Source organism: Amborella trichopoda, chromosome 13 (genome assembly GCF_054954075.1).
Source record: "Amborella trichopoda isolate Santa Cruz 75 chromosome 13, AtrichopodaSantaCruz75HAP2 v2.0, whole genome shotgun sequence".
NCBI lineage: Eukaryota > Viridiplantae > Streptophyta > Magnoliopsida > Amborellales > Amborellaceae > Amborella > Amborella trichopoda.
In genome coordinates, this window is record NC_142348.1 from 29,549,100 (window position 1) to 29,564,834 (window position 15,735).

Here is a 15,735-nt window from a genome sequence, read left to right on the forward strand (position 1 = left end):
TAAAAAAAATTTGTATAGTTGAAATCGTTAATGTTATTTGTTTTCAATTTTAAAGAACTTGTTTTATGGTTTGTTATTTGTAAAAATAATTCAATTTATGTTAATGGATGATATCATTGTAAATGCAAAACATAGAATAAAAAAACAGAATTATAAACCATAAATAAAAATTATAGAGGTACATAATTGAAATTATTTTTGTAGAACTAACTACTTCAAAATACAAGTCACATCAGTAAATAAAAAAATAAAAATTATAGTATCATTATAATTACTAATTGCAAAAAAAATAAAAAATAAGGAAAACTCTTCTGATTTTCTTTATTCATTTATGTTTTTCTTTTTCTATTCCTTCCATTTTTTTATTGTACTTTTTATAATTTTCAAAATTCAAAATAAAATAAAAAAAGAAGAAAATTTTTACTACCATAAAAAGCTGAAAATTAAATAATACCAACATTATGATTAGTTTTGATTGCAATAGTTACTTGCTTATTATGATTTTATTATATGTATTATGCAACATATTTTTATATTTTATTATATATAATTTTGTAATTAAAAATAAAAGTAATTATATTAAAATTAATATAACTGACAATATAAAAAACAAAAAAACAATTTGTATCGTTATCGGTTAATTATATAGTAAAATATATATTGCTAAATAGAAAAAGAGAAAGATAATTTCTTTATTGTATTTCCTTTTTACATCTTTAGTCTTGTTAATTAAAAAATAAATCTAACTTATATATATATAAGTAAAACTAATTTAGTGAATGATATAATTAAAAAGAAAAAAAAGAAGAACATAATAATGAAATTTTGGGCTTTGGTTTAGACAGAATGCATTAAATTAGAATAAGAGAAAAATATTCATATTTTAGTATTCACTGTATTGTTTCTCAATTATTTTTATCAAATAAGACCGGCAAGTAGGTCTATCTTTTCTCTCTATAATTATGTGAAGATGGATCTATTAGAAGGTCTCTCTTTAATCTAAAGTCCTTTTAAAACATTATTTCAAAATAAAAAATTTATTTTTATAACTAATAATTTATTTCACGTACAATGCACGTGCATATCACTAGTCTATATCTATAGGAAAAATATAGAATGAGACCATTCACTTTGGATACAAGGTGTTCACATTAATCTTGACCATTGGATGTGAAATTGGGTTGTTGCAATTATTCCATTGATCAAGCTCAAACTTCAAAAGGAATTTCATCGAAATTTGTGACACATCCAAGCTATCAAATTTCACATTAAATGGCTTTAACCATAGAGCATTCACAATATTTATTTTTAAAAGTTTTATTGTTACGTTTGGTCCACAAGGATCACAAGGTTGCCAATGAGACCACATGGGCAATGGGGGGCAAGAGCATTGTACGAGAAGATCAATAAATGGTGGAGGGATCCAAGCAAAACAAAAGAGACCGGCAATAGAGGAGGACCATATTTAATTAAGACCTTACCTGCATGGCATCTCCCCATATCCAACCGAGTCTATATTACCTTGAAAGCTAACTTGGAGTTCAAGCATTATTGGGGTGGAGACCCAACTGACAAGCCTTGATTTCTCATAGGATTGAGTGAATATGATATCCTCGAGGTCCAAGTGCAACTCCAAGTAGTGTAACAATGAAATTCTTTCCTTGCTCGTGCCTAAGCCATAATTACAATTATTATTGTAGCTTTAATCTATGGAGCATTCACAACGTTTACTTCTAAAAGTTTTATTATTAGGGATTATACACAATGAGACCATTTATCTTTGATTCAAGGTGGTCACAATTACTTACAACCATCCAATGTGAAATTTGATAGCTTGGATGTGTCACAAAGTTCGAGAAAATTTCTCTTGAAGTTTGAGCTTGGTCATTGGAATAATTGCAGCTACCAAATTTCACATCCAATGGTCAAGATTAATGTGACCACCATGTACCAAAAGTAAATGGTCTCATTCTATACTTTCCCTCATTATTACTTTTAGTCCACAAGGACCACAAGGTCGCCAATGAGATCAGGCATCACAATGGCATATACCTTGCGTGGGCAATGGTAGGGAAAGCCATTTGTATGAGAAGAAGATCAATAAATAGGGGAGGAAGCCATTCAAAACTAAAGAGATTGGTTACAAAGGACCATATTCGAAAGTAAGTTATATTGGAGGAGAAGATGAATCACATTTTTCATCACTTCTTATAGAGCAGGACACATTGGGCATTTGAAGCCCTCTATTTCTTAGTTGATCCACCAAAAGGACTTTGTTGAGCAACATCAACTATGTATTGGCCCATTTTCTTTTCCACTTCTGAGAATCATCTTACACATAAAATGTACTTAGAGCATGCTATGACTATCAATTCCCTTATCACCATGTCATCCCTTCTTGGGTAGAGCTAAAACATTTGAGGCTTTATAAGTAGCCTTTTTTGTGCTAAAATGATTGATTGAGTCTTTTGTGGAGGAATCTAAGGACCTAGGTAGGACATAGACTGTTGAATTCTACATAGTTTGCAAACAAAGCATCTTAGTTAAGTGCAAAACGAACAGGTGGGGTACTCATCTTTGAAGTGATATGATCCTAACCATCTATCATGTCATAAGCTTGTGCTTCTAGTATTCCCCACTAGGAGCCTAATATTGTCCATGAGTAGTCTTCTTCCTTAGTAAATCCCCCTATAAGGAATAGATAGCCTAACCCCTCTTCCCAAATCCTGAAAAATGTATCTGAACTATCGACGCTATATTTGTAAATAGCAAGTTTGCAAGTGTCCCTCCTCTTGTCTGCACGAGGCTAGATTCTTATTCAAAATCCTTGTAATCCCTATGTCTCTTTCAGATTTCGTTCACAGTCCTACTACTAGTTGAGAAAATCAAATCCATGTCTGTTCTCTATTCTTGCTCACAAAAATCTTATATTAGTGTAGCCAACATCTCGAGGAGTGACATATAGTGCACAAGTAGGTAGAGAGTGCAGGTAGAGAGTGTAGACTCGGTAAATGTGAAGCTTCCCCCCCAATAATGAAGACTTTGATCTTCTATCTATCAAGTTATTTTTGAAATCTCGTTGTTTTCCAACCATTGATGATAATTCTAGATATTTGCATGGGAATTGTTGGTACCAAAACCCACACACTTTGTCAGCTCTATGAGTTCACCTTTCTGAATTGCTTATTCCATTTAGCTTGGCCTTGCCTATATTGATCATTCACTCATTGCCACATCAAAAACATTTGAAAAGGATGCATAATTTTTTTTGGCTAGTTGGTGCATCACATAAAATGCACATATCATTTTACTTGTTGCAAATGAGACACTAATGACCCATGTAGGAATGGTTGGTAGCCTTTTAACAAGCTTTAAACTAATCCCCATCGATCATTCTACTGAAAGGCTTTACAACTATAAAGTTATCAAAAACTACCAAATCTTATCCAAAACTGTCTAATTCTATCTAGAACAGCAAGATAAGGTTCCATAAAGGTAGAAAATCACAGATCACAACCCCCCAACGGGAGTAGAAATTCGACCAGACCTTCACTATACTGGACCACAAAGATTTGACATCATCTAGAGCAATTTGGAGCTCAAAGATGCAAGGTGTGTTGATGACCATAATGGGCTCAACAACACACATCTTGGAACAAATTAGTAGAAACTTTACAAATCCTATTAGCTCTGAAATTCTAAAGCCTTTAGTATTAGAAATCCTAAATCTCTAAAGACCCTAGGTCTCCTATTCTAACTAATATAGTAGCCATTATATATATTTATATGGCAATGATTTCATGCAACTGTTGTATAGTAATATGATGCAACAACTTTAAAAAACCATCTTATGGCATTTGTTTGATCCAAATTTTAAAATATACACCCTTTTCATGCTAATGAACAATCACAAAAAAAGAAAAAATTGAAAACACAACCTAAAAAATATATTTTTAAGCCAATTAACATAGGCCGTTCATTTTAGTGAGATGCCAAGATCTAGGTCTTAGAAAGATTTTTTTATTTCCAATTTTTTTGAATGACTTTATTATCATTAGATGAACAATGTTAAAAAATAAAAAATTATTTTGAGTTTATAAAGGCTAAGATCTTGAAATTCACAAAGTGAATGGTCTAGATTCGTTTTTGGAAGGGACTTATTTTGACCATACCTAGGTTCAAATTGAACCTTTTTTTTGAGGCATTGATTATTGAGATAAAAGAATGTGTGTGCAAAATTTGAGGTCATACAAATACCACAACACATGGTTTTCTAGAAGTGTCATTGCTTTATACTATGATACAACCATTGCATTGGATCATTGCTCATATATATATATATATATATATATATATATATATATATATATATATATACTTTCTAGGTTGTGTTTTTTTTTAATTGGGCTAAAAAAATACTTTCTAGGTTGTATTTTTTTTTTTCTTTTTTTGTGATTGTTCATTAGAATGAAAAGAGTGTATATTTCAAATAGTCATTGTTCATTAGAATGAAAAGAGTGTATATTTCAAATAGTCATAAGATAGTTTTTTAAGGTTATTGCATCATATAACTATACAACAGTTGCATGAAATCATTGCTTATCTATATATATATATATATAAATGGAAAATGCTGAGATTAGCCCACTAGGTCATATGAATATGTGAGTTCATATTGGCCCAATGGCCCAGATTGAATCTAAGCTGATCTGACGGTTACAACCTTATTTCGTATTTGAATTTTAATTTTTTTTCTACAAATCCAAATAACTTAAAATTTTACGCGTGTGTTCTTCAAAAATAGGATAATATAATAAAAATATCAAAAAACTAATTTACAAGAAATAAATTGATCAAAATACCCTTGAAATATTTTAGGGGTATTTTGATCAATTTAGTTTTACGAATTATTTTTAAAATATTTTTATTATGTGTGCCTTGATGAGAAGAATAGACACCTAAAATTTTATATTATTTTGATTAGTAAAAAGATTAAAATTCAAACACGAAATGAAGTCGTGACCATCAAATCTGTCCAAATTTAATATGGGTTGTTGGGCTCATATGTTCATAGGAGCCAGTGGGTTAATCTCAACATTTTCCTATATATATATATATATATATATATATATATATCCTCATCATCATCCAAACTTCATCACACGGTCACAGCTGTCTGATAGTGTTTCAATTTTTATTTTTCTTTTACATATCGGATTGAACTGAAATTTGAAGCTTAATATACACATGCTCCAAATTTCAAGTAATTTTGATTTTTTTTAAAAAAATAAAAAATAAAACACTACTGGACAATTGTGACCGTGCGATGAAGTTTGAATGATGATGAGGGTAAACAAAATCAATGTTCATTTTCACCTATAGGCGTTGAGAAGAGTTATATATATATATATATATATATATTGTTAGGCTACACCACTTGGTGATGTAGACCCTTAAAGTTCTCAACATTTTTTGACACTAAAATACCATTGAATTGTAATACAAAATTTTTCAAGTAGGGGCATTTTTTGTTATTTAGAAGGGTAGAATGGATATTTTTATAAAAAAATAGTAGCATTCTATTAGTAGTTAAAAACAATTAATGCACCCTATGGGTGATGTCACACACCATATCGATGATGTCATTATCTATTATTGTTAATAAATGCTTTTGTTTCTATTAAGAATTTCTAGTTTAACCTTAACTAATTACTTAAAATATCCCAAAACAAAAAGTTACTATATTATAGGGTAAGGGTATCTAAATGTCAAAAACTGTTGAGCACTTTAAAGGTCTACACCACAAATGATGCAGCTTAACAAAACCCTATATATATATATATATATATATATATATATAGGGTAAACCTTACAACAGCTGACCAACTATAATGAAAAGTATCGGTGGAATGGGAGCCATCAGATCTTCATCTTGCGGTTCAAAATGCATATCACTATTTTAATTTTAATGTTTTTTTATATAAATCTGATTAATATGAAATTTTGGATGTATATACATAATACTATTTCGCACCATATAAAAATATAAAAAAAGTATTTTTGATAATTTAAAAAGACCAAAATACCCCTATCATTTTTCAGGGGTATTTCGATCATTTTATATTTTGGAAAATATTTTTTATTTGTGCACCATATTTTTTATAACACATGTACAAAATTTCATTATGATCCAATTTATATAAAAAAAATTAAAATTAAAAAAATGATATGCATTCTGAACCGCATGATAAAGATCTGACAAATCTTGTTCCACCTATATTACTATTCATTATAGCTGGCTAGCTATTGTTAGCTTTTTTCATATATATATATATATATATATATATATATATGGAAAAGCCTTTCCAATGCTTATAGAAAAAATAAACAATGATTTCGCCTACCCTCATCACCATCCAAAGTTCATCGCACGGTCACGATTGTTTAGTAGCGTTTTATTTTTTATTTTCTTTCTAAAAATCGAAATGACCTAAAATTTAGAAGGTGTGTAAATCTTAGTGATACACACCAAATAAAAATATAAAAAAAATAATTCATGAAAAAACATTGATCAAAATACTCCCAAACCCTTTTAGAGGTATTTTAGTCAATTATTTTAATGTAAAATATGCTTGTGATATTTTTCGTAGATTTTTCTATTTTTGATAAACGCATGTTCCAAATAATTATGAATGTCTTTTGTACTCCTTTATCCGAGTGTTCTCTTTAATCCATCTCTCATCTTTTGCTGAGCATTTAGAAGGAAAGAGAGTAAAAGAAAGATTTAAATAAAAATATATGAATCGCTTAAAGTTTAGAAAACTTAAACAATTAGTTCTTCCTCCAAAAGAGAAGCAATGACCTCAAAATTTTAAAAATAAAAATATATGAATCACTAAAAGCCTAGAAAAATTAAACAATTAGTTTTTCCACAAAAAGAGAAGCAATGACCCCATGAAGTCTTTTCTTTCCTATTCTACTATTCTCATTGGTGAGCTACACTAGTAGGCTAAGAGGGAAACCTGGTGGCATATGGTGAATACAAATCTAAAAGTAAATAAAATTAAAAATGAAGGTTAGTAAGACTATAAATATACTTGATATTCAAAATAAAGGACAGTCCCCATATTATCAGCAAAACACGACTATACTCAAAGCTTTACTTTTGTTTAAGGGTAGGATGTGATTCAAAAATTGGATGGAGGGTTCTAAATGTCAGCACCTCACCAATCAATCAAATCCCCAAATAGTGAAAGGTTCTTGTACCATTTATGTCCATGCTCATCTCATGTTCTGGTTTTTCACTTTCGAGCCGTCGAAAGCTAATCTTAAGTGATCGTCTTCGTTTTGGGGGTTACTTGACTTAGGTTAGAATTTCAGAGGCTAATCTTAAGTGATCGTCTTCGTTTTGGGGGCTAATCTATATTTGTTTTGAAAGACACTTTACCGTAGTAACACAATTGTCATCTAATAAAAGTAAGAGAAAGTATATAATGTGGTCATAATTAATCTTGACCATTAGATGTGAAATTGAGTGGCTGCATTTATTTCGTTGACCAAACTCAAAATTCTAAAAATTTTTTCGAACTTTGTAACAAACCCAAACTATCAGATGTCACATTGAATGATTATAAATAATTGTGAACTCCTTGTATTAAAGGTAAATGGTTTCATACAATCCCTAAAAGTAACTATTTTACCTTGACTTCTACCCCATATTTCTTTCTTCCCCTATTCTTTTCAAGTTTGATGAAAATGGATGAAGTCACTTTTTTTATTTGAGGAATGATATTTCTTTAAACAATATTCATACATATCACGTGTTATATCCTGCATGATTGCGAAGCTTACAACTTCATCTGTTTTAGGGAAATGAAGGGGCGGATGCCTCAATATAACATCCCATCCTCCATTCCCAATGTTAAAATATTGAGAAAAAAACCAAAAAAAAAGAAAGAAAGAAAGAAGGCTTCATGGGAAAATGACTGTATAAAGATCCTCCCTTTGGTATGAAAGCAGGAGGCCCATTGCTTGGGGGGCAGTCACCAAGTTGGAGGGAAGAAAGGAAGTGCACCTTGGTCTTCATCCCACACCTACATAACAATTTGAGAAGAGAGAGAGAGAGGAATAGTTGAGGAGAGAGAAGAAGGGTCTATAGACAAGTGGGTGGTATTTGTAATCCGTAGGAGTCTCCAACCACATTGGAACAAAAGGAAGAAGAAGATTGGGCTTCACCCTTGTACTTGAGGTTGATATTTTTGAGTTTGAGATTACGACATGGCAAATTTTTGCTGCACAACAAATTGACAGCAATCATGGAGGCAGAAGTACCCCTGATATCCTTGAACGTTATATTCTCTATCTTCACTCGAGAAGGTGGCTGTCAAACAAAATAGGGCGAGGAAACCATGAGAGAAAGAGAGAGATATGGTTCAAAGAAGAGAAAATAGTGGCAGGGAGATTGATCTACAGGGAAAGCAATGCTACATTAAAAGCCATTAGCCAAAGAGGGTTCAAGATTGAATGAAGCAACTGTGGCATGGTTGTCCCCCTGATTTTTTAATTCCTTACATCAAGAGGGCTTAAGCAGTTCAATTTTGGTAATCAATAGACTTTGATCTAAGTGCGGTGCTATTAGCATTTTCTATAGAGAAAATTTATCTAAATACCTATAAGAGATGAATGATTTAACATTCTATTGCACATTTGCAACTATTCCAACAAGATTGTGTTCTTTTATATGTATTTTGAAATTAAATTCAAAATCATGGGTAAAGTAATAAAATGTTGATATCTCATAGATAAATTGATAACTTCGCCATTTTTATATATGTTCATGAAATAGTAAAAATTCTAACTGTGAAAAATAAAAAAGTATAATAAAAAGAATGGGGAAGATGGGTGTTCTCAAACAAGGAGGAAAACAAAGGTTTCCAAGTAGTAGAGAGGGCTAGTTATACAAAAAATAGCTGTATAGAGAGAGAGATAAGGGGTGTTGGTGTTGGTGGTTGTCATCTTGGATCTGCATGATGAGTGAGGGCAGTACTCTTGGTCTATGATGATCGGGTTGAGCCCGTTATTCATAATGACGTCATTGAATGTGAAATTTGTAGCTGAGCTGCTAGTGGAGCCCGGCCAGGTCTTGATCCTCATGCCATTGGTGGTGTTAGAGATGGTACAATTTCTCACCTTTAGCCCGCTCACATCCTCCTCGTTCTGGTATTTGCCTAAACTGCCAACAGTGTAAAGGTACATTGGTTTTAGTTTAATGTCTCATCTCCCAATTCTTTGAATTTAGTTCTATTGACTCCTAACACCAATGGGCTCTATTTTAACAACTGCCTAGTTTAACAATCGCCTAGTTTAACAACCGCTCATTATGGCAAAGATGAGGCAAGATATATTATCATCCGAGCTTTATCTCAACTATTTGGGATCCGCTACACAAATTCAAATAAAGCTTTAACCTGAAAATTTGAAACATACGAAAGAGAGTATGAACACCTTATGCCATGTCCTGGTCCACAAAAAATGTTCTTAATGAATATGTCATGGCTACCGGGGCCAATTGAGATGCAATCATCACCGGTTCCAATTTGGGAGCGAGCAATTTTGATTCCAGTGGAAGAACTAATGTGGATGCCATCGGTATTTGGGCTATTGGCTCGGGCAGATATGCGGAGGTGATGGGCCTTCACATTCTTGCAACCATGCATCGCTATGTGAAAGAACTTGCTATCAATCGAAGAAATCCTCCTCAATGTCATGTTTGTCATAGAGTAAAACTTGATTGACTGCAATAGATACATAGATTGTTGGTCACTTAGTAACGTGCTTTTGTAAATTTTCCATAAAAACAAAATAATAGTCATTTGTTGCAGGGAAAAAAGGGAGTGGACACTACACTAAGCATGAGTATTAATGTTCATATTAGTGAGTCGAATTCAATGTATGCCGTCCGTGCTCCTCCAAAGGTAGTGGAGTTGAGTAACGTCCGCTCTTGTTAGAACAACAGGTATACGTGGCTAATGGATATTGGTCTAAGTGCCCCCGGATTGATTTCAAGTATGGAGTATTTTTCTCTTGTGCCAAATGTTTCATGTTTTGTGGAAACATTGTCATCATATCTGAATGAGAGAGGGTAGAAAAATTAAAGAGAAAGTAATGTAAATATCTGTTATTTTTCGGGATGTTGAAAAAGTGTCTCAAAACATTCAAATTTTATGAAGATGCCTCTTTTTCCAACTTATTAATTTTTTCTAAAAGGCCCTTAACTTTGATACTTAGAATATGAACTATGTTTGCTGCCTTGCAATTGCAAAAATAATATTCGATATTGTGAGTACCAAACATTATCTTGGCTTATTGTCTTGTTCGGCACTTTTAATACCTAATATAATATTAGTTTCTACAAAAAAACTAGTTTGGTGAAGTTGGTACCGAATATATTCTTCTATTTTTCTTACAGAATCTTAGTCAAGTTTGGCAGTTAAAATACCGAATTGGTTTCTATTTGAAAAAAAATTATTTGGTACCAATAGTTTTGAACTTGATTTTATAAGAGAAAGAACAAGAACATATTCAATATTGGCAGTACCGAACTAGTATTTGTTTTTGTTTTTTTTTTAAAGATTTTGTTCGGTACTAAGAGTACCAAGCAATGCATTAAGCTAAGACAATGTTTGGTCTTTGTAGTATCAAACAACATTTTTGCAATTTCGAGGTTACAACCTAAGTACGGTACTCCAAGCACCGAACTGAAAGGCATTTCTTGAAAAAATGTGGAAAAAAAGAGACATCTTTATAAAATTCAAAAATTTCTAAATATTTTTCAATATCCTTAAAATAAAGAATATTTACTTAATTTCCCAAAAGTAAAATTGTTGTCTTCAATATTAAAGTGTTGGACTCATTGGGGTCATATCTTCTTTCTAGGGGCCGTACTCTCCTCTCCACACCATCCGCCATTTCAATATTCACTGAACCTTCTAATTATGGGCTCTTCATAGTCCCCTCTTAAAGATCATTCGGTGCCAGGTAATGGGGTCGGGGCGCTCGTGGCTAGGAGGATTGGTGCCTCAACATAACGTGCTAGGCTTCATTTCCAAAACCGAGCTCGAGTCGTCCAGAGTTGGATGTCCAACTTAGGGATATTAAAAAAAAAAATAATTTTTTTTTTTTTTTTATAGGAATTGATTTGTTATATGTTTTTCTATATTTTTTATCACTTTGGCAAATATGGGAAAGTGTTTTAGCCATGAATACTATATTTACATTTTCCCTTCTTTTGGATTATTTAAAAACTCCCCCTAATCACAAGTTGAATTTTTAAAATCTTTTTTTAACTACTTTTATTAACATCATTTTGAAGTGTTTTGCTTAATCTTACTTTAATATATTTTTTTATTTTTTATAATTTATTAACATCTTTTTGGTTGCTACGGTACTCAGCATTAATCAGCCGAGATACTCGGACATGGTCCGAGTAACCAGGACCGATTATTTGGCCGTTGCACTTTCTAACACTGCCATAAACCCCCACATAAAAAAAAAAAACTCTGTACTATGCCGTCACAATGCTCACTAAGGAACTGAGACTCTATTTCTGAATACCGTAGGTAGGTGCTTGCAATTGGCATTACTAGGACAAGAATTGAGATGCCACACTGAACGGCCCTGTCCATCGAATGTCCGACAGCCGGTGACCGTGAGGTTGTCAATCGATCAAAAAACGATCCATTTGTCGGACAGATATTTGCTCATGTCAATGGTTGCCTTCACTAGGCCCTTCACCTGCACCACTATGGGTGATGCATTTGGACATTGGCCCTCAAACTCGTCAGGCCCAACCAAGAAGCTCCCTTCGGGTATCACCATCCTCGATCTCCCCTTCCATGCACATGCATCCTTCCATGCTCCCAAGAAAGCCTGCAATCATACACAGATTCGGTTCAATAGTTCATTACGAGCTTTGCCAACTTTTTGATTCAGTAGTTTATTATGATCTTTTCTTCCATGAACCAAAGCTCTGTTCAAGCAAAAGCATATATCAACTCATCTCTTTCTCACATACACACACCTGCGCGGTATCGGATTTGCCATCGGCAACTGCACCATACTCCTTGACATTGAAAACTCCATGGGGCGGGGATTTTGCTACGGCAGCTGAGGCGGCCGCCCCACATGCAAATGCAAAGATCCAGCACCATATTCTCATGTATAGGCATCCTATTATCCTATGTCTTCTCTATATCATAAATGAGAAGGATTCCTCCTGTTGTATTTTGCTCTCTAAAATACAGCATACTTATTTATAGATCCATGGTTTTGCTTTTGCACCAACCAAATCTCTCGCAACGAACCCACACACGTGGTCGGAGCTCACTTTGTAAGCTTAAAACACGTCCTTTTTTTGAGTGTGGTTTGGATAAGGTTGCAACCTTAAACGATTCAATTAAAGTGCGCCAACAAATTTTATCATAACATGTAATTTTGGTTAAACGATTCAATTAAGGCGTGCCACCAAATTTTATCATAACATGTAATTTTGGTGCAAAAAATTCGTAGGATTATCTGAAAATCTACTTTCATCTGTTGTAAAATTTTGAATTCCAAATATGGTTCAAATCAAGTAGATTTATGAACATATGTAAATCTTGAAAATAGACGGTCTAGATAATGTATTGCAAGATGCATTATTTATAGGACTCAATTTTTTTTTATAATAGTCATACATCTCGATGTTGAGATGATCATACATCTCGATGTTGAGATGATCAAGTAGAGCATATTTAACATTAAAACAACCTTTTATGGTGGATTTTTGAGGTGTATCATAGTTCTACATTTAAGGTTGCCACCTTATATAAGCTTTTTCCTTTCTCTTTTTTTATTTATTTTATTCATTTTTTTAATTTTTGGTTTTTTAATTTTTTTATTTTGGGTACAAACTAAACAATTAACAAAAGTAACCCCCTCTATCCCATCTTATTCTATTCTTGCCATTTGGTGTAGCTTCCTCCTATCCTGTAAATTTCAACTGCCTAACCTCATTTAAATCCCACAATGCTCTTTGAATGCTAGCCGTTAATTATAGCAATCAGCATACGGGATTTTTGTTTTCTTGTTAAATTAAAAATAAAAACATAAAGCTGAAATTGGTAAACCCAATGGCCAGGAGTTATAATTGTATCCATTAGTACTCACCAATGGTTTAAAAAACGGATCGGTGACCCAGATCGGGCTTCCAAAAAACTGATCCGGATCGGCGAATCGGCGATCCGGATTGGGAATCGGGTGAATCGGTCAGAATAAAGCTTCAAAAAAATCCGAAAAAATTATTAAAATTCATTATAAATATTGTTTTTTAGGAATTCAATAAGAAATGAGGGTACTCCATTAAGAATTTTCATGTTTTTGAATGAATATGCGAATATTGATATATTCTTTCCCTGCATGAACCGCCATTCAGCATTTAATTTACATCACACAAACGGATAAACATAGAATTATCATGGAATAAGTATATCAACATACATGGACTACAATAAAGCATAAAATTAGTAACATACGATCTAAAAATAAAATGGTAGACGTCGTTGTTGTTCTTCTTGGTCACGCTGGTGCCATTGATTGAATTCGTTTGACAATTCATTGATTCGATCTAAAAACGAATCATCGATATTAGCGGGCGTCTGACTATTCCCAAATCCCTGAGTGTTAGTGTTTTGTTGTGTTCCCAATCCAAAATCCCCGAAGCTTGTCCATCCTTCATGCTCACCTGCACTGTCGTGCCCATCCCTACACTGTTGCTGTTGGGACTCGATATGTGAATAATATGACTGGGATAGGGTGGCCTCAAAATCATCATCTCTCTCATTTTCTCTTAGACCCTTTTCCCACTCTCCCTCATTACGTGCAATATCACCGACGTATTGTGGATACATTAGCTGGCTGCTTCCTCTTTCATGCTGCTCATCACTTTCTTCAATATCTTCATCACCGATAGCCTCAAGGAATGCTGTCTTGTGCAACACTGGCTCCTCCTCTTCTACTACCCATTGGTCTGCTGTGTCTGTGACAAATATTGTGTCTAAGTCTATCGGCCCATAGTCTTCAAGCTTCCTTCTTATTTGTCGCTCTTTGAGGTTTAAATTATAATGAACGTAGACTAGTTTATGAAGCTTCTCAGAAGCGAGTCGATTCCTCCTAATAGTGTGCAACCATTGGAACGTACTCCAGTTGCGCTCACAGCCAGTAGCAGAACATGTCTGGGAGAGCACCTTGATTGCTATCCTCTTTAGGTGAGGTGCATCAGTACCATATATCTCCCACCATTCAGCTGGATTAAAATGTAAAAAGCATTGTAAGGGCAAGAATAATTCATAAGATTAAATATATGAATGAACGAAATATTAGCGAGGGGATAACCTGGATCCATCATAGTTGGAGAATTTCTGGCAAGTCTAGTTCCGAAGGATCCTATAGCATCCCTATACATAGCAAGCTAAAACAAATATATTACGTTTTAGTGCATTATTCCTCACAAATATAATACCTCAATGAAGTTTTTACCTAAACATTAAATAATACCTCTTGTATTGCTGCTACTTGGTTTCGATGGCTTCTCTCCAACCTTGCAATAATGTATCTGACCCCTTCCATAATCTTGTGGGGTTGTTCAGGTGTCAAATAGAAAAATTTTGGGTTGAAGTAGTAACCTAAAAAATATATAGGTAGAAAAATGTCATTTACAATTTCATAAAAAAATGATTTAAACTGAAACATTGTAATGATATAAATATATATTTACCAGCATAATGAATTGGACGTCCAAATTTGGTGTTCCACCTCTTTTCTATAATCTCGATCACTTTGCTAGCAAAATTACACTTCTCCCCAATAGCTGATTTCGCCCTCTCAATACCTTCATAAAGGATACCCATGGTAGCTTTCTTGTCAGCATCCACCATTCTTAACACCGTGACCAAAGGGGCAGTGGCCTCTACAACACTGGAACATCGAGACCAGAACAGCCTATTTGAGATTATGTTGTCCACTTTTATACCGGTACTAGACTTCGAGAGGTGGTCATTTAACCACTCTTCACAAGTAAACAATCTCTTTAATGCACCTTGAGATTCTCGAATGGAGTCCACAGCTAAGTAATCGGTCGCAAAGCGGGTTATGACAGGCCTGATTATCTCTTTTTTCTTAGAGTGTTCTCTAAACAGAAATAATATTTTAGAGTGGTTGTATATAAATCTCGACACCAACCTTGCTTCATCTAGAGTCTCCTTCACAATTTTGATCTCACCAATCTCCTCTAACATAAGATCGATGCTGTGTGCAGCACACGGGGTCCATACTAGATGCTTCCTCTTATCCATCAACTTGCTGCCCACAGAAACACATTCACGCGTATTGTCCGTAATAAACTGGACTACATGCTTATCTCCCACCTCCTCCACTATCTGATCATATAGTCGTACGTAGAAGTTTGCATCCTTCTTCGTCCCTGATACGTCTTTGCTAGACAAAAAAGCTGTACCTTTTGGGGAATAGGCCAAGAAGTTTAAAAACTCCTTTTTGCTAACTTTATTCAACCAACCATCACTCATGAGAGTAATTCCTGTCCTTGGCCAACTCTGTTTATATTCTTCAATCCACTTTTTAACTTCCTCTACCTCTTTATCTAATATTGGCCCACTGAGCTCATATGCCGTCGGCGGTTGT

At 33.7% G+C, this 15,735-nt stretch overlaps 1 protein-coding gene across 1 annotated transcript; it reads right to left on the reverse strand.

Annotated features, from left to right (window-relative positions):
- Nucleotides 1–8,907: 8,907 nt before the first annotated feature.
- Nucleotides 8,908–12,217, reverse strand: LOC18444939 (polygalacturonase). Its single transcript, XM_088856602.1, has 4 exons — nt 12,080–12,217; nt 11,794–11,928; nt 9,505–9,794; nt 8,908–9,241 (listed from the first exon to the last, which is right to left on the reverse strand). The coding sequence occupies exons 1-4, from the start codon at nt 12,215–12,217 to the stop codon at nt 8,908–8,910; spliced, it is 897 nt and encodes a 298-aa protein (XP_088712728.1).
- Between the last annotated feature and the right edge of the window lie 3,518 nt (nt 12,218–15,735).

Coding starts and splice junctions, on each gene's coding strand:
- LOC18444939 (XM_088856602.1), bottom strand. CDS start 12,217: ATGAGAATATGGTGCTGGATCTTTGCATTTGCATGTGGGGCGGCCGCC. Junction 11,929..12,079: donor GCAAATCCGATACCGCGCAG/GTGTGTGTATGT, acceptor GTATGATTGCAG/GCTTTCTTGGGAGCATGGAA. Junction 9,795..11,793: donor CATCACCCATAGTGGTGCAG/GTGAAGGGCCTA, acceptor TATCTATTGCAG/TCAATCAAGTTTTACTCTAT.